This window comes from Schistocerca piceifrons, chromosome 1 (genome assembly GCF_021461385.2).
Source record: "Schistocerca piceifrons isolate TAMUIC-IGC-003096 chromosome 1, iqSchPice1.1, whole genome shotgun sequence".
Classification (NCBI taxonomy): Eukaryota; Metazoa; Arthropoda; class Insecta; order Orthoptera; family Acrididae; genus Schistocerca; species Schistocerca piceifrons.
Window position 1 is genome coordinate 266,505,337 of NC_060138.1, and position 25,477 is coordinate 266,530,813.

Consider the following 25,477-nt stretch of genomic DNA (forward strand, 5'->3'; position numbering starts at 1 on the left):
AGCAGCATGGAAAATAGTTAAAGCAGAAACAGGGCTAATTGCACAAAAGTTACCTGTTCCTCTAAGTGCAGTTGAACTAAATAATAGTTTCATAAATTCTGGAGAATTAGCTACGACAGATGAAAGTAATTTAGATGATAGTGAGGACAGACTTTCCAAATTGCAGGAAAGAGAGTTGACAGGAGACTTGCCAAAATTTGAATGGAGAACCATTTATCCTAAGGATATACTGGATGTAGTCAGATCACTAAGCAACTCCAGAACTGAGGACATACGTGGTTTTTGTAATTTTACCATGAAGAAAATAATAGACACTATATGCATTCCACTGTTTTACTTAATCAGTAGGATGTTTACAGAGGGAACATTTCCAGTCTGCCTTAAACTGACAATTGTATTGCCCATATACAAAAGGGAGACAGAAATTCACCCCAAAATTACAGACCTGTATCAATAGTACCAATATTATCTAAAATTACTGAAAAATTAATGAAAGACCAATGAAACGAATTTTTTGAGTCACAAGCTTCTCAATAAAATAAAAGCAGTTCAGGAAGTTGTCTTATCAATATTACAAGGTTTTTAAAATAGGGAACATACCTATACAACTTAAGTTGATTTAACCAAGGCATTTGACACTGTCTCACATAACATTTTAATTAAGAAACTAGAAAAATATGGAATAAATGAAACAGAACTATTACTGCTGAAATCATATTTGACAAACAGAAACCAAATGATCTATATAAATTCAAACAACAAATCTGACCTTCTCAAGGTAAAATATGGAGTCCCACAAGGATCTGTACTGGGACCTTTCTTATTCATTGTGTATGTGAATGACCTGCCCAACACATTACCATATAAATCTGTAATGTAAGCTGATGACACAACTTTTATCATGTCACATAATGATGTGAATGTTTGTCAAACAAATGAACAAATCCATGATGGAAAAGGCAGCTCACTGGTTCCATGAAAATAGACTGTCATTAAATAAAAATAAAACTGAACACATCCTCTTTTCCCTTAGAGATATTAATGGTGGACCTAATGAACTCAGACATTCAGTAAAATTTCTAGGCATTTATCTTGATACCAAATTGTGCTGGAATACCCACACAGAAAAGCTGTGCAGTAAGTTGGCAAGAGTTCTATATCTCCTTAGGAAACTGAAGGATTGTGTCAGTAAGGAGTGCATATTTATGGCATACCATGCCTTTTTTCATACTCATCTGCATTATGTAATACTTCTTTGGGGAAAAACTGTTGGGGCAAAAGATGTTTTCCTCTGGCAGAAGAAAGCCATTAGATGTGTTTTTGGTGTGAGCAATTTAACTTCTTGCAGACAGTACTTCATTGAGCACAAAATTCTTACAGTTCCCAATCTATACATACTTAAAGCACTTATGCATGCCAAACAGAATACCCACATGTATGAAAGCAGGACAGATGTGCACTCATATGAAACCAGAAATAGGAACTTATTAGACATTCCTTGGACACATTTGAGTAAAATCCAGAATAATTTTTTACATGCTGGCAAAACATTTTACAACAATACATCACATGGAATGAGGGAATTGCATGAGAATAGATTTAAAATGGTGGTAGAGACATGGTTGAAAGAGAAATCAATCTATAGCATAAGTGAGTTCCTACAAGAAAAAATATGATTCTCTATTATTATAAATGTGATTGTGATCAAAGAAACTGCAGTTTATCTCATACAACCATACTGACCTTTTGTATAATCATATACCATATGTTATCTTTTGTGCAATCATTTGTACCACAATCTGTATAACTATGTAACTACTGACCTTACGTATAATCATTTGTATCTGACAATGCCTATACAACATAACAGTTGTCTACAGGCAAATAAATATGAAATATGAAAAAAATGAAATATGACAGGTCTTCGTTGTCTGCTCCCCTCCTCCCCCTGCCCCCTCTCCTGCGGCCATCACAGAATAATTTGCTGTTGCCGCCACTTCTGGTATGCCACAAATCTTAATAATATCAATAATAACGTATGTAAAATGTTTCAGTGTAATCATAATAATTTGTTTACATCAGTGATTAGTAGAAGACTTTTGCTTTTTTGTTTTTTGAGGAGGGGGGGGGGGGTGAATCCTGACCATCACCCATCCCACTCTTGATCAATGCGTAGGTAATCGTGTAGCAAGAAACTGATTCCCAATAGCTAGTTAACAGGGGCACTTCTGGTATTCCAGATGTTTATGTTTGTGTGGCAGACTGTACTGTCTGCCACTAATTTGCTCAAAATTTGTTACTTGTGGTTCCCATCTGTTCTACATGGTCATCTAGAACCTGGTTTATGGATGTGAGAATATTTCTCTAATTGCTGTTGCTATTTGCTAGAGCCACTGAGTCACCAGGTCCTACTGGTTTATCCAACCTCTCAAAGGCCCACAATCAAGTTTTTTCTTAAAACCATCCAATTAGACAAAAGAAGCAAGAGTAGGTGCAACTACTGGTCTTGACATTGGGTAAGGCTGTGACATTTACCAATCCGAACCATGTGTCAGGACTCGCCAAATGTTTCCAAACTGTATTTCCTTTTCTTTTCATATTTAACTGCTAAATAACACCAAAAGCTAACTACAAGAAAAACTCTATTGATAGCATATTTAGCTGCTGACATCACATGCCCCTATAGTTTACCACAACAAACTGTACTAAACATGATGTGTTTTGGAGAAATCTCTAATGTGATGCATATTAGGAATTGCATGCTTAATGTTTTTTTGTGTTTTAGATTCTGAACTTGAGATGTTTAATGTTTCTTGTGTGCGTTCAGTCTATGGTGTTGATGAGTTCATATGACAAAATGGTAAAGTTCCACGACATCATGGATCCTGCACTGTGGTTGGCTGAAAGAAGCAAACCAAGCTTCCCACTGTTGAATTAGGTATTTGCAAAGCTAACATGCCGAGAACGCTGGTTTTCATATTTATGCTTGTATACTATGAAAATACGCAGTTCAAGTGTGACCAACATTGAAGAGATCTGCAGACTGCACCATTTTTAATAAAGTTTGTTATGCTAACATGTAGGGGATGTGACATCAATGGCTAACCATGCTACCATACATTGCTCTGTTGAAACTGTGCATATACCCCTGTCTGGTTTTCCATTGTTTTTGTTATTGGTTGATGTTTATATATGGTCTGAGGGCATCACTTTCATGCTGATTTCATGTTTTAAATTTTTGTGTAATAAATTGCACAATGAGTTTATATTGTGGTGTTTTCAGACTTGCTGTATGCTACAGTTATTTGCTAGAAAATAAAACTCGCAAGAACTCGCTGAACAAACAGAGCCTTTAGGAGTCCCATAAGTTCTGTACTCTTTAGAAGCCTTGTCCCCTAACATCTACTAGGAGTCAACAGGCATTTAAAGGTGCAGCCTTAAGACAAGCTAGCTACTACCTGTTCAAGAAACATCACTCATTGTTAACAGTTCCTGAAATAATATGTCATTACTTAAATTCATGTGGTGAAGTGCCCTGACAATTAAATTCCTTAATTCAGTATTGAGACATATTTTAATATATATCTTTTGGGTGGCTCCACTACAGCCCTTAACTATGAGTTCACTTGAGTAAGAGTATTTCATTTAGGCATGATGACCGCTCATAGAGTTCTGCTTCACTAGGCTCAGTCTTTTCACAGTGGGCTTCACCTTTTAAAAGACAGGTACAGGTAGTCCACTTACGACTGTTCAGCAACTTACATGACACTAATGCAAAATTCTTTGAAATATTTATCAGCACAGCTGTTTCTCCCTCATAAACACATATTGTAAGCAGATAAAAATTGGTGTCTTTCTCTTTTCACCACCATTTTATTTTGAGAAGCCTACCCAAACAGCAGGAAGGATTTCTTCAGCATAAAAAAAATAATAAAAAAAATGTTTTAGCTATTGTCAGGCTGTTTTGGCCTGACAGATTTGAAATATAGTGGAGTGGAACATTCTTGTTAATAACTGAAGCTGTCCTTGGCTTGAAGGTAGTTTATTTTGTTTGTTCTTGTTGGAAGTCATATGCCTTTGTTTTCCCCCAACCATTGAACTGACTGATTTAGCCAGTCATAAGAGCACTAATAGTTTAATATTAGCTATAACCCATTGTACATCAGTTTTTTAATGTACACAAATCTTTGCCAGAGGTGAAAAAGTGACAACTGACACTAAAAATTGTAGGACACCCTGATGATTAAATCGCAAACCTTTTGAGCATGAAATACATGCATGATTGAGCACATTCCATGATGGGACCAAAATAGTTTTTGTTTACCGCTTAACATGAGTGATGGGTAGAGTAAGAGGTGGGGCAGGAGGCTGAGGCTGGGGGGGGGAGTCTTTGCTGACTGCTGACAGGTTTCAAGAATAGGAGACCAAACCAACAAACTGAAACTGTACACTAGTAGAGAACACACGGGCCTGAGTATAGTTTTCTACATCTGTTAAGGCAAATGTTCTACTGTTTCTTCATTTAAAAGTTGCATATACATCACACAAAAAATTGAAATGACTGAAATCTCACAAGAGAAAGTGCACATGCATAGACTTCCTCCCAGCACAAGCCACTGTTATGATGTAGCATCAACATGTGTTTGGCATGGAAACCATTGATGATATCAATAGTATGTGAATAGTCCATTGTTTGGTCGCAAACAACCACTGACAGTGCAAAATAATTCAGTTGCCAATCTTACCTTACTATGTCGCAGTAGTGATTACTTTGACACATTTAGGGCACATAATGATTAAGAATACAAACACATTACTTGAAAGTTTAATTCATGAAAAGTTCCTCACCGCAAACACAGCTATTCTCTGATTGTTTTTTGAGGAGCAAGAACAGTTAAAATAAACACCAGTTTTAATAGTGTTTATTTATTGGCTCATAACCATGATGACAAACATTAAGCTACCAGTACAGAAAGTTGCCTTTTTGTTTGAACATCCTCAAAACAATAACAGAGTTAACCTGACAGAAAAAAGTATATCATACTTCAGGCAGAGCAGAAGTGCATGGACATTATGGTAAAAGTTCATACAACTGAAGTGCTAGGAACCTTACTTATACTCTAGAAGTAAAATATGGTCCAAATTTAAGCGATAGTATATTGTCTTCTTCATGTTTCACAGATTGTGGCTGTATTAGACTATAGACTTCTTGAACCCATCTCAAAAACACTTTAAAATTGTTTGACAAGTTCAGCAAGGTCTAATTTGAAAGAAAATATAATTTATGTATGCTTGCATGCTGCTTAACATATTTATTTATTTTATTTAATAACATGTTTGTTGTGACTAAACTTACATTACTCCAGTTCCATTTCACAATTGTTTTTGTAGGTTATTAGAAGTCAATATGCACCAGATCAACCTCATCTTTAGATAACTTTCATCCTCAACGTCAGATTCGAATTTACCAAATTCATTTATAAGTTTGACAGTTACTTTTGCTGACATTTTTGTACTATTGTAAAATCTGACATTGATCGGAAGGAACATAGAGAAGAACAATAATTATAGTTACAAATAAAAATTACTATTTGTGATCGCTGCCATCAGTTCTGTAGTGGAACAGGCAAGTGGTACGGCCAGGTTAGGCCATGAGTGAATATTGTTTTTGAACATATTTTATCTCACAAAAATTTTCGCAGATGAAAAAGGGAACAGCAGTGACATAAAAAGAAAAGCAAATAACAATTTTGACATACTGTCCATGGATCATGCATGACATTTCATCACTGAGTACTAAAGATTCGTATGACAACATTACAATGCTTCTCCAAACACCACTCAAACATTGTCTGATTTAAGGTGCACCTCCAGTACATATCCATATAATTTAAGTAAAATATATTTAACCTTAATAGTCATTACATAAGCAGCAGTTAATTAAATAGAATACTTTGTGCCAGATGTGGCACCACAGCAATATTAACTCTGTATAATTTGGCAAAGCACTGAGACAAAAAACTTGGACTTAAATTTCATTAAATATGAGTTGCATTAATGACAATTAAGATAGATTAAATTGTAATCCCTGGGTAATCACTTAAATTATATTGTCAATGGAGCTACACATTCACTTAATTCACATTAGTCATGTGCTATATTAATTTAACAACATATGTAGACTGTAAGCCCGCACCGCAAGTTCACATTAAATGTACAGGAAAGCAAATGTTGCCTACAACTGACAATAACACAATCAATTTGTGCTCCACTCTGTTGGACAAAGTCTATTACCAACTGCACAATTTCACAAAATGTAGTTATACCCCCAGCTCATGCTAGAAAAATTACACCATGAAAATATCCTTTATCACAGCAAGCCCCCAAAAAATGCAACCATTTCTCAGTTATTCAACTATGGCTCCTCCAGCCACAGCTCTAATACATCACTTAAAGTATCAGAGCATGCACAATGAACACCTCACCACAGTTGCAAATCCGAAGCATTAAAATGATTATCAGATCGACCCAGCTTTACTAACATGAAGTAATTGCATAAACATACTCTGCATAAGTGCCACTGTGATATTAGATACAAACATCACTACTGCACATGTTCTGGTTCAAGCTTAAGCCACATTCCTGGTAGACACACCACCTGGTGATCTTAAACATTACATACAAAAATCCTTCAATTACCCAACTCAGTTCACAATTATTCAGACATATATGAAATATACTGACCATATAAAATATTCAGACAGTACAGTAATCCACAAGGGATTAACAGCAACTACATTTTGTAGTATTTAGTAAAGTAGAGGTAAAATTACATACAATTTTTGCATTAGCAGTTATAGTATACATGCTTATACTGCAGAAAATTAGAATTTGATAAGTGCACATTTTCAGATGTCTAAAACAACTGGTGAATTGTATTGTCATTGAATAGTGGATGTAAGATTTGTACATAATAGGTAATAGAGATGAGAGTTAAGTGCCTGGCCCTACGCCCTGTGTGCCAATGAAGGCAAAGTGATTGCTATAAATGTAGTTAGACAAAAATAATGATCCATAATATTTTGATAACTTTACCCAACTATTACACTTTAAAATTAAATACTGCCACTAAAGATGCGTACCAAGTGTTTAGAGTCAGTCCAACATAATGTAATAAAAATTACATCTACACTAAGATACTGTTGAAGAGCATGAGACATTATGAAGAAAATAATATTCACTCACTAATTGCATACAGTTCGACAATGCACAGCATAACAAATACAGTAAGCCAACTGTTAAGTGTTCCTTTAGAAGAAAAGATATAGATCTGCAGTGGGCTGGAAAAGCAACCACAATATCCCTCAAATGACACAAATTTAAATGAAGGTTTGATGATATTGTTATCGCATACCCAGAGAAATTATTTTTCTAAAAGTATTATATACTCAAACATCTCACATGTTGTTGCTTTTCAATAAGTGATTTAATTTTCTTTTTTTCACAGATTCTGGGTGCTGTCTGCCTGGGGATTGTTGCCTATTATGCAGACCAAGTTGGTGTTGTATATACAAGGAATGCACAGTTCTTCTTCATACTGATGACGACAACTTTTCTAATAGCAACATTCTGTCTACTCCTAGCATGCGTTCTCTCCCTAAGCGCAGGGACTGTTATCTCCAAAACACTCTATGTAAGTACACTTATGATGACGCTGTCATTAATTAACACCTTACAGTGCTACAGTGTGATATACGGTAACATGTCAAAATTTCCTGACTGGGTATATAACAAAGATATTACCTTTAATGTAACACTCTATGTTTTTGACTTTTGCATCTTAGTAGGTATATAGAGTGACTAATTTTCTGAGAAAGTAATCTAAACGGTAAAGTGATTATTGGAACTTGTTAGTGGTGGTCATTTACACAGTTAATTAGGATAACTTATTCTGTGTCAGCCTTAGGCATTTTCTAGGACAGCTAATTTTGGGCATCATATATGCTATAATTAAGTCACTTTTGTAGTGTTAATGTTTATTTCATAGGTTAGGGAGTATGGTTCAGTATTATTTCATAGCATCATGAGAAAAAACTTTGATGGTACTTGTTTTGTTGTACAACAGTTGATCTGAATTAATAATTGCTTTAAAACACAAATAACATGGCAATATTGAATGATTCTATGTGTAAAAGTTTTAAGTAATGTTAGTAAAATAACACTTATTTCCACTGTAGCTTAATTAGGATGTTACATTTTAAAAAGTATAAGATGAAACAACTTTTAATCAATTTGTGAAAAAATTGGGCAAAATTAAAATGAAAGCATTGACAGGATGATTTCCTGCTCACCCTATGGCAGTAGACTAAAACCTGATGTAATGGTAGTCTCTCAGTTATTATTCATTCTGCATGCACTCAGTAAGCAGAACCTTCGTAGTTGACCATAATTCCTTCATTAATACTGTTCTCAACAGGCAAAATATTGTAACACAGTGAATTCTCCGGCTTTTGGAAACATTGATTAAGGCACTCTCTTTCTAAGACTGGAGGAAAATGTGAACAGAGAAGGGCTACATAAAAAGAATATGTAGCAAACAGGTTCATGGACTATTTCTTTATTTCCACATTTCCATGGAGATAGTTTAGTGGCTCTACATGTTTGGAGGCAGAGTCTCTTCCTCATTCTAGATCCTGTATCATTTGCAGTTATCAAATACAGGGTGACACATGGAAGGTGGGCAGTTTTTAGTGAAATAATACTCAGCCAACTTTAAAATTAATGCATGTTTATTTACACAAAATCAAAGCTCATTATTTGCCATTTTAGTTAGCAATGTTATTTGTGAAAAATAATGTTCTGAAGGTGATGTCCATCATTTCAAATGCAGGACTCAAGTCTCTTCTCAAAAGCCTCCATCACATGGACCAAAATCTATGCAGGGATGGCAGCACTTTCTTGAATAATTGCATTCTTCAACTCTTCCAAATTTTGTGGTTTGTGGTTATAGACACATTTCTTAAGGTACCCCCACAGAAAAAAGTCACATACGGACAAGTTGGGAGACCTGGGAGGACAAGGAACATTGCCAAAATGTGAGATAATCAGGCCAGGAAACATGTGTCTAAGAACTGTCATTGAAGTGTTTGTGGTGTGTGATGTTGCCCCATCCTGCTGGAACCAAACATGTTTGAAAGGGATTCATCGTTTTCTTAGTTCTAGTTTCAAGAATGTTTCAAGCATACGAATGTAACGAAATGAATTAACAGTAACTGTGGCCCAATTCTCTTAAAAAAAAGGTCAAATAATGCCAACAAAGCCAAAAGAACACCAGACTGTTACTTTTTCTGAGTGTAGAGGACGCTGGTGGTTAAGGTCTGGATGCTCTGGAGCCCAGTAACATAGGTTTTGCTTATTCACAGTCCCGTTTAAATGAAAATGAGCTTCATCGCTCATCAATAAAATTTCATTTTCATTCAATTCCAAAATCACTTGCATTCTGTAAGCAAATTCTTCTCATACAGCAAAATCAGTTTCCTCAAGTTGTTGGACAATGAGCATTTTGGGAATTTTAATTCTTTATGCAAAATTCGTCTAACCGATTCACGATTGATTCGTAACTCACTAGCATGATGTCTAGCTGACCGTACTGGACTTCTGACTACCGCTTGCATTTTTCAACATTTTATGGTGTCGTTACTCTGCATCTCAGGCCAGGATGCTTCTTATCCACTATGTTTCCAATTGATCTGAGGATTGTGTTACAGCTGGAACAGCTCCATGTCAACCGACATTAAACCGCGCACGAAACAATTGCTGCATAGCAATAATAGACTCACCACTTTTCACAAAACTGTCATAGACAAACACTTGGCGTTGCAAGTCCCACTGCTCCATAGTGACTGAGTAAATGAAATTGCATCTTGTGTGGATCAGAACTATCCCCACCATGACCACCTCCCACTACCACACCCTCAGTACTACTCAGTTCAAAACCATCTGTCTCCCGTGTGTCACCCTGTATTTTCTTCTTTATTTGTTTACTATCAAACTCAGCAATACTTCAGAATTCCTAAAAATGTATGGGAATTGGATGTATGTCCTAATCTCCTTCACCATTCTGGTCCATCACCTCACTCTGTCCATCTTCTCTTTCCCCCTCTCTATGAAATCAGAAATGTTTAGTATTACTGCCAGTGAAATCTTGATTGTGAATTGAAGTAACCTAAAATGAATGGGTAAATTGGCTGGAATTATTGGTGTATGGGATATGAGAGATGTCTCCTGCTGTTGTATTTGTGAACTGTGGCACTGTGGACAGCAAACTGGACTCACATTCTTCAGAAGGACTGTTCAAATCAACGTCCAGCCATCCTGATTTAGGTTTTCACTGGTTTCCCAAAATCACTCCAGGCAAATGACATTATGGTTTCCTGCCCTTGAAACATTTCAAGCTTGTGCTCTGTCTCTAATGACCTTGATGTTAATGGGCTGTTAAATGCTAATTTGCTTGCTTGGATCTATGAGGATAGTAGCTTCAATGACAGTATTTCACTTAGTTTTAATATGCAAACATTTAGGATTACAATATTTCAGACAGTTCAGATTCCATAGTAGTATTCCAATCATAGACCAATAAGCCATAAAAGCAACTTTCCTATTTTTGTGTGTGTGTGTGTGTGTGTGTGTGTGTGTGTGTGTGTGTGTGTGTAACTTTTTGAGATTTTTGCTATTAACGTTTTCCTGTCACATGACATTTACATCGGAGAGCCAAAGAAACTGGTATGCCTGGCGTATGCCGCAGCGTGACAAGGCATGGACGTGCCACAGCATGGCAAGGCATGGACTTGAATAATGTCTGAAGTAATGCTTGAGGGAATTGATGCCATGAATCCTGCAGGGCTGTCAATAAATCCATATGAGTATGAAGGAGTGGAGATCTCTTTTGAACAGCTTGTTACAAGGCATCCCAGATATGCTCAATAAAGTTCATGTTCGGGGAATCTGGTGGCCAGCAGAAGTGTTCAAACTTACAAGAGTGTTCCTAGAGCCACTCTGTAGCAATTCTGAATGTGTGGAGTGTAGCTTTGGCCTGCTGTAATTGCCAAAGTCTGTCAGAATGCACAATGAACATGAATGGAAGCAGCTGATCAGACAGGATGCTTATGTCAGTGACACCTGTCAGAGCCGTATCTAGACATATCAGGTGTCCCATATCACTCTAACTGCACATGCCCCATTCCTTTACAGAGCCTCCACCAGTTTGAACAGTCCTGTGCTGACATGCAGTGTCCATGGATTCATGATGTTGTCTCCATACCTGTACATGTCCATCTGCTCGAAACAATTTGAAACGAGAATTCTCCGGTCAGGCAACATGTTTCCAATCACCAACAGTCCAATGTCAGTATTGACGGATGCAGGAGAGGTGCAAAGCTTTGCGTCATGCAGTCATCCAGGGTACATGAGTGGGCCCATATCGATGATGTTTCTTTGAATGGTTCGCATGCTGATGCTTGCTGATGGCCCAGCATTGAAATCTGTAGCAATTTGCTCTGAAGGGTTGCATGTCTGTCACATTGAACAATTCTCTTCAATTGTTATTGGTCCCATTCTTGCAGGATCTTTTTCCAGCCACAGAGATGTTGGAGATTTGATGTTTTACCAGATTCCTGATATTTACGGTACAATCGTGAAATAGTCAATAATGGAAAATCCCCACTTCATTGGTACCTCGGTCTTGCTGTGATCCATTGCTTATGTGCTGGCTATAACACCATGTTCAAACTCACATAAATCTTGATAACCTGCTATTGTAGCAGCAATAACTAATCTAACAACTGTGCCAACACTTGTTGTCTTATATAGGCATTGCCAAATGCAGCACCGTAATCTGCCTGTTTACATATCTATGTATTTGAATATGCATGCCTGTACCAGTTTCTTTGGCACTTCAGTGTATATTTATATTTTATATGTACTAAAAAGATGTATAGCTTATGCCTGTCAAAGTATTTATTAGAACACCATTTAAAAATTTGATGTGAACAGATCAAGAATTGTTTGAGAATTTTTGGTAACAGTGTTCTACATCTACATCTACATTGATACTCCGCAAGCCACCCAACGGTGTGTGGCGGAGGGCACTTTACGTGCCACTGTCATTACCTCCCTTTCCTGTTCCAGTCGCGTATGGTTCGCGGGAAGAACGACTGTCTGAAAGCCTCCGTGCGCGCTCTAATCTCTCTAATTTTACATTCGTGATCTCCTCGGGAAGTATAAGTAGGGGGAAGCAATATATTCGATACCTCATCCAGAAACGCACCCTCTCGAAACCTGGCGAGCAAGCTACACCGCGATGCAGAGCGCCTCTCTCGCAGAGTCTGCCACTTGAGTTTATTAAACATCTCCGTAACGCTATCACGGTTACCAAATAACCCAGTGACGAAACGCGCCGCTCTTCTTTGGATCTTCTCTATCTCCTCCGTCAACCCGACCTGGTACGGATCCCACACTGATGAGCAATACTCAAGTATAGGTCGAACGAGTGTTTTGTAAGCCACCTCCTTTGTTGATGGACTACATTTTCTAAGCACTCTCCCAATGAATCTCAACCTGGTACCCGCTTTACCAACAATTAGTTTTATATGATCATTCCACTTCAAATCGTTCCGTACGCATACTCCCAGATATTTTACAGAAGTAACTGCTACCAGTGTTTGTTCCGCTATCATATAATCATACAATAAAGGATCCTTCTTTCTATGTATTCGCAATACATTACTTTTGTCTATGTTAAGGGTCAGTTGCCACTCCCTGCACCAAGTGCCTATCCGCTGCAGATCTTCCTGTATTTCGCTACAATTTTCTAATGCAGCAACTTCTCTGTATACTACAGCATCATCCGCGAAAAGCCGCATGGAACTTCCGACACTATCTACTAAGTCATTTATATATATTGTGAAAAGCAATGGTCCCATAACACTCCCCTGTGGCACGCCAGAGGTTACTTTAACGTCTGTAGACGTCTCTCCATTGATAACAACATGCTGTGTTCTGTTTGCTAAAAACTCTTCAATCCAGCCACACAGCTGGTCTGATATTCCGTAGGCTCTTACTTTGTTTATCAGGCGACAGTGCGGAACTGTATCGAACGCCTTCCGGAAGTCAAGAAAAATAGCATCTACCTGGGAGCCTGTATCTAATATTTTCTGGGTCTCGTGAACAAATAAGGCGAGTTGGGTCTCACACGATCGCTGTTTCCGGAATCCATGTTGATTCCTACATAGTAGATTCTGGGTTTCCAGAAATGACATGATACGCGAGCAAAAAACATGTTCTAAAATTCTACAAGAGATCGACGTAAGAGATATAGGTCTATAGTTCTGCGCATCTGCTCGACGACCCTTCTTGAAGACTGGGACTATCTGTGCTCTTTTCCAATCATTTGGAACCCTCCGTTCCTCTAGAGACTTGCGGTACACGGCTGTTAGAAGGGGGGCAAGTTCTTTCGCGTACTCTGTGTAGAATCGAATTGGTATCCCGTCAGGTCCAGTGGACTTTCCTCTATTGAGTGATTCCAGTTGCTTTTCTATTCCTTGGACACTTATTTCGATGTCAGCCATTTTTTCGTTTGTGCGAGGATTTAGAGAAGGAACTGCAGTGCGGTCTTCCTCTGTGAAACAGCTTTGGAAAAAGGTGTTTAGTATTTCAGCTTTACGCGTGTCATCCTCTGTTTCAATGCCATCATCATCCCGTAGTGTCTGGATATGCTGTTTCGAGCCACTTACTGATTTAACGTACGACCAGAACTTCCTAGGATTTTCTGTCAAGTCGGTACATAGAATTTTACTTTCGAATTCAATGAACGCTTCACGCATAGCCCTCCTTACGCTAACTTTGACATCGTTTAGCTTCTGTTTGTCTGAGAGGTTTTGGCTGCGTTTAAACTTGGAGTGGAGCTCTCTTTGCTTTCGCAGTAGTTTCCTAACATTGTTGTTGTACCACGGTGGGTTTTTCCCGTCCCTCTTCATATGTTATTATACATGTATTTATATACCATACCTATTAAAAATATGTAGCTTATGTCTGTCTGAACTGCTATTAGAGTATTGTATAAAACAGTGAAGTAAATTGTTAAATTTATATAGCAGTCTACTTGTTTAATTTTGCATTGCCAATAGTGCAGCTCATCTTCAGATAGTTGCAGTTTCATTTATATTCATGAGAAGGCATCAGTGGCTGTTTACAATAAAACCTCAACAAAAATGTCAGCAAATCCATCTCATGTTTATAAATATAGTACAGATGTTTGAAGATAGTCTGCGTCAGTCTAATGTTGTAGTGCCAGCAGACAATAAAATTATTTGAATATCATATCAATTTAGTAGTTTGTTGCTGTTTCATAAATACTGGTACCTCATAACAGAATCTTTTTTAAAAGATAAAAGATATGAGCTAATATTTACTTGCAAAAGAACATTCATAAGGGTGTACTTAAAGTCTGGGAACACTTTCAATTATTTATTGCACGGAAACCAAACATTATACAGATGTGTTGTTGTTGTGGTCTTCAGTCCTGAGACTGGTTTGATGCAGCTCTCCATGCTACTCTATCCTGTGCAAGCTTCTTCATCTCCCAGTACCTACTGCAACCCACATCCTTCTGAATCTGCTTAGTGTATTCATCTCTTGGTCTCCCTCTACGATTTTTACCCTCCACGCTGCCCTCCAATGCTAAATTTGTGATCCCTTGATGCCTCAAAACATGTCCTACCAACCGATCCCTTCTTCTAGTCAAGTTGTGCCCCAAACTTCTCTTCTCACCAATCCTATTCAATACCTCCTCATTAGTTACGTGATCTACCCACCTTATCTTCAGCATTCTTCTGTAGCACCACATTTCGAAAGCTTCTATTCTCTTCTTGTCCAAAATGGTTATCGTCCATGTTTCACTTCCATACATGGCTACACTCCATACAAATACTTTCAGAAACGACTTCCTGGCACTCACATCTATACTCGATGTTAACAAATTTCTCTTCTTCAGAAACGATTTCCTTGCCATTGCCAGTCTACATTTTATATCCTCTCTACTTCGACCATCATCAGTTATTTTACTCCCTAAATAGCAAAACTCCTTTACTACTTTATGTGTCTCATTTCCTAATCTAATCCCCTCAGCATCACCCAATTTAATTTGACTACATTCCATTATCCTCGTTTTGCTTTTGTTGATGTTCATCTTATATCCTCCTTTCAAGACACTGTCCATTCCATTCAACTGCTCTTCCAAGTCCTTTGCTGCCTCTGACAGAATTACAATGTCATCGGCGAACCTCAAAGTTTTTACTTCTTCTCCATGAATTTTAATACCTACTCCGAATTTTTCTTTTGTTTCCTTTACTGCTTGCTCAATATACAGATTGAATAACATCGGGGAGAGGCTACAACCCTGTCTCACTCCTTTCACAACCACTGCTTCCCTTTCATGTCCTTCGACTCTTATAACTGCCATCTGGTTTCTGTACAAATTGTAAATAGCCTTTCTCTCCCTGTATTTTACCCCTGCCACCTTCAGAATTTGAAAGAGAGTATTCCAGTTAACGTTGCCAAAAGCTTTCTCTAAGTCTACAAATGCTAGAAATGTAGGTTTGCCTTTTCTTAATCTTTCTTCTAAGATAAGTCGTAAGGTTAGTATTGCCTCACGTGTTCCAACATTTCTACAGAATCCAAACTGATCTTCCCCGAGGTCCGCTTCTACCAGTTTTTCCATTCGTCTATAAAGAATTCACGTTAGTATTTTGCAGCTGTGACTTATTAAACTGATAGTTCAGTAATTTTCACATCTGTCAACACCTGCTTTCTTTGGGATTGGAATTATTATATTCTTCTTGAAGTCTGTGGGTATTTCGCCTGTCTCATACATCTTGCTCACCAGATGGTAGAGTTTTGTCATGACTGGCTCTCCCAAGGCCATCAGTAGTTCTAATGGAATGTTGTCTACTCCCGGGGCCTTGTTTCGACTCAAGTCTTTCAGTGCTCTGTCAAACTCTTCACGCAGAATCTTATCTCCCATTTCATCTTCATCTACATCCTCTTCCATTTCCATAATATTGTCCTCAAGTACATCGCCCTTGTATAAACCCTCTATATACTCCTTCCACCTTTCTGCCTTCCCTTCTTTGCTTAGAACTGGGTTTCCATCTGAGCTCTTGATATTCATACAAGTGGTTCTCTTCTCTCCAAAGGTCTCTTTAATTTTCCTGTAGGCGATATCTATCTTACCCCTAGTGAGACAAGCCTCTACATCCTTACATTTGTCCTCTAGCCATCCCTGCTTAGCCATTTTGCACTTTCTGTCGATCTCATTTTTGAGACGTTTGTATTCCCTTTTGCCTGCTTCATTTACTGCATTTTTATATTTTCTCCTTTCATCAATTAAATTCAATATTTCTTCTGTTACCCAAGGATTTCTATTAGCCCTCGTCTTTTTACCTACTTGATCCTCTGCTGCCTTCACTACTTCATCCCTCAGAGCTACCCATTCTTCTTCTACTGTATTTCTTTCCCCCATTCCTGTCAATTGTTCCCTTATGCTCTCCCTGAAACTCTCTACAACCTCTGGTTCTTTCAGTTTATCCAGGTCCCATCTCCTTAAATTCCCACCTTTTTGCAGTTTCTTCAGTTTCAATCTGCAGTCCATAACCAATAGATTGTGGTCAGAATCCACATCTGCCCCTGGAAATGTCTTACAATTTAAAACCTGGTTCCTAAATCTCTGTCTTACCATTATATAATCTATCTGATACCTATTAGTATCTCCAGGATTCTTCCAGGTATACAACCTTCTTTTATGATTCTTGAACCAAGTGTTAGCTATGATTAAGTTATGCTCTGTGCAAAATTCTACTAGGCGGCTTCCTCTTTCATTTCTTCCCCCCAATCCATATTCACCTACTATGTTTCCTTCTCTCCCTTTTCCTACTGACGAATTCCAGTCACCCATGACTATTAAATTTTCGTCTCCCTTCACTACCTGAATAATTTCTTTTATCTCGTCATATATTTCATCAATTTCTTCATCATCTGCAGAGCTAGTTGGCATATAAACTTGTACTACTGTAGTAGGCATGGGCTTTGTGTCTATCTTGGCCACAATAATGCGTTCACTATGCTGTTTGTAGTAGCTAACCCGCACTCCGATTTTTTTATTCATGATTAAACCTACTCCTGCATTACCCCTATTTGATTTTGTATTTATAACCCTGTAATCACCTGACCAAAAGTCTTGTTCCTCCTGCCACCGAACTTCACTAATTCCCACTATATCTAACTTTAACCTATCCATTTCCCTTTTTAAATTTTCTAACCGACCTGCCCGATTAAGGGATCTGACATTCCACGCTCCGATCCGTAGAATGCCAGTGTTCTTTCTCATTATACAGAGATATCATACATATTTCATTTTGAAGAGAAACCCTGAAAGTTTTTTTATATGTATACCACCACTGCATATTTGATAATTTACCAATAGTCAGCACTAGTTGCAAACACAGCAAGCTAAGGTGCGGAGCGAGCTGTTTCATGAAATGGCCTCTCTGGTCGCCAGATCTCACTCCGTGTGACTTTTTTCTGTGGGGACACATTAAACATCTGGTGTATGTGCCGCCTCTACCATGTGATGTAGCAGAACTCAGTTAGAGAGTACAGGAAGCGACTGCCACAGTCGACAATGTCATGCTGGGACGGGTATGGCAAGAATTTGATTACCGTATTGACGTCTGCTGGGTCACTCATGGTTCGTGATTGTGAAAAAACTTTGAGTTTCTCTTCAAAATGCAATATGTATGACATCTGCACAGTGTTTAGTTCTTGTGCAATAAATAATTGAAAGTGTTCCTGAACTTTAAGTACACCCTGTATAACAGAAATAATGATTGTCCTCTGCGTATTTCAGGCAGTAAATGGACATTAAAGATTGGCAGTCAGGCAATGCTATAATCATTTGTATGGTAAATACTGCTGTCAGCAAACAGCGCTGTGCTGTGCAGTTGGTACAGTGGATAGTGTTTTGGGTTAGCATGTGGGAAGTCGAGGGTTCGATTCTGGATCAAGGCTTATTTGTTTTTATTTGCTAAATGTTATCTGTGTGGTACGATATCTGGCATCTTAATCATCATACAGTGATTACAGTGGGTTTTCTACAAAATATTTGCAGTTATGTACAATGAACACAGAAAGGGAAGTACAATCATTTTGTTTGGTCAGCTTTTAAAGAAGCCTTTTGCGTGCTATGGACACAAATTGTTTCATGTCACTGCTTCTGCTAGAATCCAAACCTATTTTCTTTGTACCCTGATGAATGGGCCCATCAAAATTGTTTGCAAAGCACATTGCTAGCCCTACTGGTGACGTAAACCCTAATGAAATGTCATGAACCTGAATGTGACAAGAATAATAGTTCGTATTAATCAATATGACCATTGGAGCAGGAAGAACACAAAATAAATTTGGAATCTAGTAGATGCAGTGGCGCAAAAAAATGTGTGTCCACAATGTGCAAAAAGTTTCTTTAAGAGCTGACCAATGAAAATTATTGCATTTCCATTTCTGTGTTCATAGTACATAACTGCAAATGTTTGTAGAAGACCCACTGTAATCGCTATATTACAATTAAGACACCAGATATTATACCACACAGACTACTTTTAGCAAATACAAACAAGTAAGTCTCAATCCAGAACTGAAACCTCGACCTCCTGCTTTCTAACCCAAAATGCTACCCACTGCACCAACCGCACAGCACTACTGCTTTATCCTGACAGCGGTAGTTACCATAAACATGATTGCACTGTTGCCATATTGCCAATTTTTAACACACACACAAATGTTAAAGAGCAACTTGTCATTATATAGCAGTACAGATTTTTTTCTATCTAGAGAAGAACTTAAACTTATATCTGACTCTACAATTGAAATTTCCGAATATCAGATATATATACCACAACACTAGCTTTTTCTGTTGAGCTTGTTGCTATTTGTAATTAAAACTTCTGCATGCTTCTTTCTTGCTTTTGTTATATTTATTAATGTTCTTTTGCAAGCAAATATTAGCTCATATCTTAAAGCTGTTATGTGCACAAGAATTTTCAGAACTATTCTGTATGAGGTACCAGTATTTATAAAAAGCAACAAACTACTAAACTGATGATATTCAAATAATTTTATTGTCCATTGGCATTATAACTTTAGACTGAGACAGACCATCTTCAAACATTTGTACTATATTTATTGTTGATATTTTTGTTATGTTTTTATTACAAATAGTCAGTGATGACTTCTCATGAATGTAAATGAAACTGTAACTATCTGAAGATCAATTCGGCTAGTCTAAACTGGCGATGGCAATGATAAATTAAAGAAGTAGACTATTACATAAATTTAGTAGTTGATGGTTACCATCATTATACGTAATGGAAATCAAGTATAAATATTTGTGTTGGGTTTGAAATTTGCACTCAATTTCTATGGATATGAAAGTATGACATAATTTCTATTTTGCTAATATTATGTTTCAGGAACTGATTTATCACTCAATAGCTTTTATATTATATCTTGCTGCTTCTCTGAGACTCATTATTCAAATAAGTGATCACAAAAGATCTTATAGTTATGATGGACACATGGCAGCATCGGTAAGACTTCAGTTATTTTATTATTCATTTTAAATATGTGTAGAATATCCAAAAATTTGAAAGTGAAATTTTTGAAATTCTGTCTATCAAAATAATACGTGAAAAATTACAGACATGTAGAAATGTGGCAACATTTCAGGATTATAGATGAGTTGGTTCTTTTATCTGGATGTACACTGAGAAACAGATACAGAGGGGACAAAACAAAAACATGAAAGTGGGAGTTGGTGCTGAGAGGAAAATCATTATGAGTTTTTTACTGATAAATTATTACTTTAAGAATGTTTTGAAAACCTACTCACCATACAGATGACATGTTAAGTTGCAGATAGGCACGCTGTAAAGACTGTTACAGACAAGGATTTGGCCAGAGTTTTATTCGGAAAAGAAAAATATTCAGACATTCACACAATCAATCAAACCTCACACACACATGACCACAATCTCGAGTGGCCAGAAATAGCAGTCATGTGTGTGAGGTGTGCTTCTTTGTGGGAATGTGTATGCATTTTTCTATTCCCTGAAGAAGGCTTTGGCCCAAAGCTTAATGGTCTTTTTGTCCTGCCTGTTGGCAACACATGTCATCCATATGACTTTCCATTGTCTAAAGTATTATTTTCTTTTCCAGCTACCTCCATATCCCTTAATTCTTTGGTCATTCATTTACAAATTGAGTTCTGAAATCTTAACTATTTTAGTCACATTTTGAAGTTCTCTCAAACATTTCTCTTCCTACACTTTCCATTTCTAGTAACAGAGGAAGGAACTGCTGGTTATGAAAAGTTGTGACTTTAATATCTTTTTAAAAACCTATTGTGCTTGCTGCAACCTCCAGTTTTGATATTCTGTTTTTTTTCTTTCTAGCTTTATGCAATTCTAAAATAATTAACTGAATTTAGAAGGATATCTTAATGTCAAAGACCATTATACTAGAAACAAAATAAATATGTGCCCTATATATTGATATTAACATTATACTGCTAAAGAAATAATAATTTCATCCATTGTGATTGTTTACATACTTAAATAATGTGGTAAATATAAGACACATGAAATTTGAGAAAAAGGGAGACAACATAGACAAATTTCAGTATACAAATAACTTAAAGCCCAAATTAAATGATAGAACCTGTCCATAGTTCTAAATGCAATTTAAAAATGTTGTGTTTTATAATTCAAGAATTCTTTTATTGAGTTAAAGCACTGTTCCTTCAGAAATGTGTATAGGAATTTTCAGATGACTGATATTTTTAATCATTAGGTAGACTGTTGAATAAGCTAACTATTATGTGTGAAACACTTTCCTGATACAACACTTCTTGTGTTGTTGCTGTGGATAGGTTTATTTCATCTTGAGTCTCCAGTTCTGTTCAAAATATGCTCATTTCTAAAGACACATTTGCTGCAGGCTGTTTCCTCAGAAGATTAGCCAATATGAAAGTAATGAATGGATATAAGTGCAATATATCGGAATACTGTTGACTTTCTTGCAATTTGGTTTAGCACACAAAGAGCATACGAAGCTTTTCAAAGCTTTTTTCCTAAACCTTTCATGTGAAAGTCTCATTTTAAAGCATTTTGTAGCTGTGTTCCTAGAACTTCAGTTTCAGTATCTGCTTTCAGTAAAATATTATCAAGGTAATGATATTATTTAATTCTTGTAAAAAGGTTTCTTTTTTTTGCTTTTGCTTTTGCTTTTGTAAATTCATTTACATGTTCATTATATGAGGAGCATTTGAGAAGTCCTTGCAAAGTCCGAGGGATGGCACTACCAGCTCTTATCGAGGTCATGTTTAGTGAGTAACATCTTTGGAAAGAACACACACCAAGTTTTAGCCATAATGGTACATTTCTTTGGTGTTTGACATTGAATGAAGGAAGTCAAGTGATTGTCAAAAAATGGATGAAAAAGAATTTTGTGTGGTGATTAAACATTACTTTATGAAAGGCAAAACGCCTGAGGAGACTAAAGAGAAGCTTAATAAACATTATGGTGACTCTGCACCTTTGATTAGAAATGTTTATAAATAGTTTCAAAATTTTCAGAATGGCCATATGGGCACAAGTGATGCTGAACATTCTGTATCACTGTGGAGGTTATGACCCCAGAAATCATTGGTAATACCCATGATATGGTGATGGATGACAGAAGAGTTAAGGTGTGTGAGATTTCTAGTGCTATGGGCATCTCAAATGAACAGGTACATAATATTTTGCGTAGACATTTTGACATGAGAACCTATCCGCAAGATGGGTTCCGCGACTGCTCACACTTCACCAAAACTGGAATCGCATGGTGTTGCAAGGATGGTTTGCAGCTGATCAGGAAGAATCTGCAGGACTTTAAGCGTCATTTCGTCACTGTGGGTGAAACATGGATACATTACTATACTCCTGAGAGCAAACAACAATGTAAACAATGGGTTATCAAGGGGGAATCTGTGCCAAAAAGGCAAAGACCATTCCTTCGGCCGGAAAGGTTATGGTGACTGTCTTTTGGGATTGGCAAGGGATACTCCTTATCACCCATCTGGAAAAGAGTAAAACTATTACAGGTGCATATTATTCATCATTAGGACTGTTTTAAAACTGAGCTGCAAGAAAAACACTGGCAATTGGACTGCAAAAAAGTCCTTTTCCATCACGACAATGCACCAGCACACATCTCAGCAGTTGTGGTCACAAAATTAATGGAAATAGGATTCTAGCTCGTTTCAGATGCCCCCTGTTCTCCAGACTTGGCTCTTTGACTACTATTTGTTCCACAATTTGAAGAAATGGCTGGCGGGACAAAGATTTTATTCAAATGAGGAAGTGATTGCAGCAACTAATACCTATTTTGCAGACTTGGACAATTCTTATTATTTGGAAGGGACCAACAAATTAGAACAACATCGAACAAAGTGTATAAGTCTAAAAGGAGACTACGTCAAAAAATAAAAAAATGTTTACCTTAAACATGTAAGCAGTTTTTATTTTTGCATGGACATTTCAAATGCCCCTTGTACATAAGGAATATAAATGTCCTAGTACATAGCCACTTGGTTCTCCACATTGGTTGGTGATTAATTAGATGGATGTGTTGGTGTTCCTGTTCCTGTTGTTGTTGTTGCCTTAATACTACCATTTGCTGCCTGTGATCTGGGTAAGACTTTATCTACTTAAAGTGTCTACACCTGATATGAATGCGTATTTCATGAACAAAGCCAAGGTTGTTGTGAGTGGAGCACTGCATAAACATCAAGAATGTAAACCAGAAAGTCAATTTCCAGAGCAATGTTGATATCTGATTAGCAGCTACGCAAGATTTCGTTTAGTTCATGCAGCATATTAAACAATACTGGCTCACGGCAAACAAGACTGGTTCACGCCTGTTTGCTCAGATTGGAGTCACTGTCTGCCCCACTCACATGACCCTGTGATCGCATCTCTGGTGGTGCCTCACAGATAGTAGCTGTAGGGCCTGTGATACTCTACTGATAATGTCTACTGTCTGATTTGAAATCCCCCTGATAGCTTATTGTGATAAATAGTAATAATAATTTCATGGTTAGTTATGACAAATGTTTTCGACAGATCTGGAAAAATACGAGTAGTATGTTCTGTGTCATCCAGTGCTCTAAAGAGATCTTTTGAATACTCATAGGTAACTGTTAATGTAGACTAGGATTTGCTAAATCCATGCTGATTTGGTGACAATCACAATATTTTTGTTGTATAACTTTGAAGCCTCTCGTAGAAAATTCTTTCAGATATTTTGGAGAAAACAATGAGTCAATTTTGAATGACAATATTATAAGAAGGATAGATAGCTACTCACAATATAGCAGAGATGAGTTGCAGATAGGCATGACAAAAAGACTATGCTTGTCTGCAACTCAACATCTCAATTATATGGTGAATAGCAGTCTATCCTTTTCATAATACTTTCGTTATTACATCCTGCATTTTCAGTTTTTTAAAACTGAATGACTGTTGTTTACATTTTCACACTTCACTTTTTTGAACAGAGGAGTTACTTTTGCTGTTTTTAAGCTACTGGGGAATGTTCTAGTTGACAATGATGTTTTACTATGTACATTAGTGGCTTTATTACAAAATGAAGGGAACTTTTAAATATATAATTTGGTATGCCATCCAGTCCAAACAACTATTTGTTTCTGCATGACATTATTAGCTTGGTTTCTGCCTGAGTGACTTTTTGAAGAAACGGAGACCTAAAAGAAGCATTTAAATAATTTGGAAAGCACATGGGTTTGCCTGCATAGTGGTAACTGTTTATTATGATTACAGCCGTATGTAGGATGATATGCAGAGTATATTAAGTGTAATTATTTTATTTTCAGGTGATTGGCCTTGTAAATACAGCACTATATTTGCTCAGTGCTGTGTTCTCCTACAGATCTTACAGGCTGCCATAAACAAGAAAGGATTTAACTCGTCCATGCCATTATCAACACATCATCAGCAGCAGCTTAAAAATGATTTATATATATGTTTATGGGTATATTTTGTTTACTTTCAGAAAATCCTGTCTTCTGAAAATGTTTATATGAAAATCTGATAGACTCTTATTTTAAAAATAAATGGACTATTTTAGAATATTTAATACTGATCTGAACATTACTTAATATCTCCAATTTAAATGTTACATATCATAATTATTTTTTATGCTGCTTTTTAACATGAACTCTGAACACAAATGTGATTTTCGTTACTTTCTAAACATTATCTTTGAGAAAAATTTCAGCTTCATTCTGTAACTTCTTAAAATATATCTCTTCTGACATCTGTGCTAGTCAGATTGGATAACCAGTGTACAGACTATATTGCAAAGTGAACTTGATGCCATGAAGGTATAAAGCTTTGCAGTTAAAAGATCTATGTGAATTAATTAATTCACTGGGGTAAAAAGAGCATGGGAACTTCCATCATGGCAAAAAAATTGTGGATTGTTAATGTAGTGATGGTTTCAATTTTCAGATGTATCTTTGACTTACAGTGGAAATATTATTAGTAAAGTACAATATTATCATGCTTGTAATATTTTTAAAGACTCAGATACCACCTACTACTTGTGTTGATTAAATTTCTGTGTTGAGATAGACATTTTATTAAGTTATTCATAGTGTGTAGTTAAATAACAAATGTTAGTAAATGTGTGTGTGTGTGTGTGTGTGTGTGTGTGTGTGTGTGTGTGTGTGTGTGTGTGTGTGTGTGTGAGGAGAGAGAGAGAGAGAGAGAGAGAGAGAGAGAGAGAGAGAGAAAATTAATAGTAGACTGGTATGATTCATGCATTTACTGTTGTGACTGTATTGTGAATTGAGACTCCTAATGACATCAGTGAAAGAAGGCTAGTTATATCATTGTGTAAGGTATCTTTCATCTCATTTTGCACAACTATTTTGTCATAAACTTATAGGGCTTATTATGTCTAATAACTTATTCATTAACTATGTATATTTATTGGAATAAACGTTTGTAGAAAAATTTTCACTACTATTTATTTTGAAAAATTGCATTTTTCTTTAGATCTAACCTCTACTGTAAATTTGCAATTAATTTAAAACTTTAACATTCAGGTCACCTCATGTATTACTGTTTAGAAATTCATTTATCTAAAGTGCAGGATATATCCACAAATGAGGAACAGATACACAATTGCCATGAAATGAAGTACTTTTTGCTGTCTCGGTTTCACCCAATATTTAAATAAAAACAGGCTATTAACATGTAAATGTCAATCTAAAGACAGCTTTGTATTCACAAATGACATAAAA

General features: G+C 36.8%; 1 protein-coding gene across 3 annotated transcripts in view; it reads left to right on the plus strand.

The window, feature by feature from the left end:
- The window catches only part of LOC124786989, a 118,277-nt gene extending 93,088 nt beyond the window's left edge, over positions 1–25,189 (plus strand). Inside the window, exons 2-5 of one of the 3 annotated variants that reach the window (XR_007015966.1) lie at positions 7,508–7,693; positions 19,581–19,697; positions 24,044–24,890; positions 24,922–25,189. Coding sequence is in view for 1 of the 3 variants with exons in the window: in XM_047254305.1 (XP_047110261.1) it covers positions 7,508–7,693; positions 19,581–19,697; positions 24,044–24,118 (378 nt within the window). In the remaining 2 variants the exon portion in view is untranslated. Of the gene's footprint in view, positions 1–7,507; positions 7,694–19,580; positions 19,698–24,043 lie in introns of all 3 variants that reach the window. The other 2 variants (XR_007015967.1, XM_047254305.1) reach the window with 2 other exon arrangements.
- Positions 25,190–25,477: the final 288 nt, after the last annotated feature.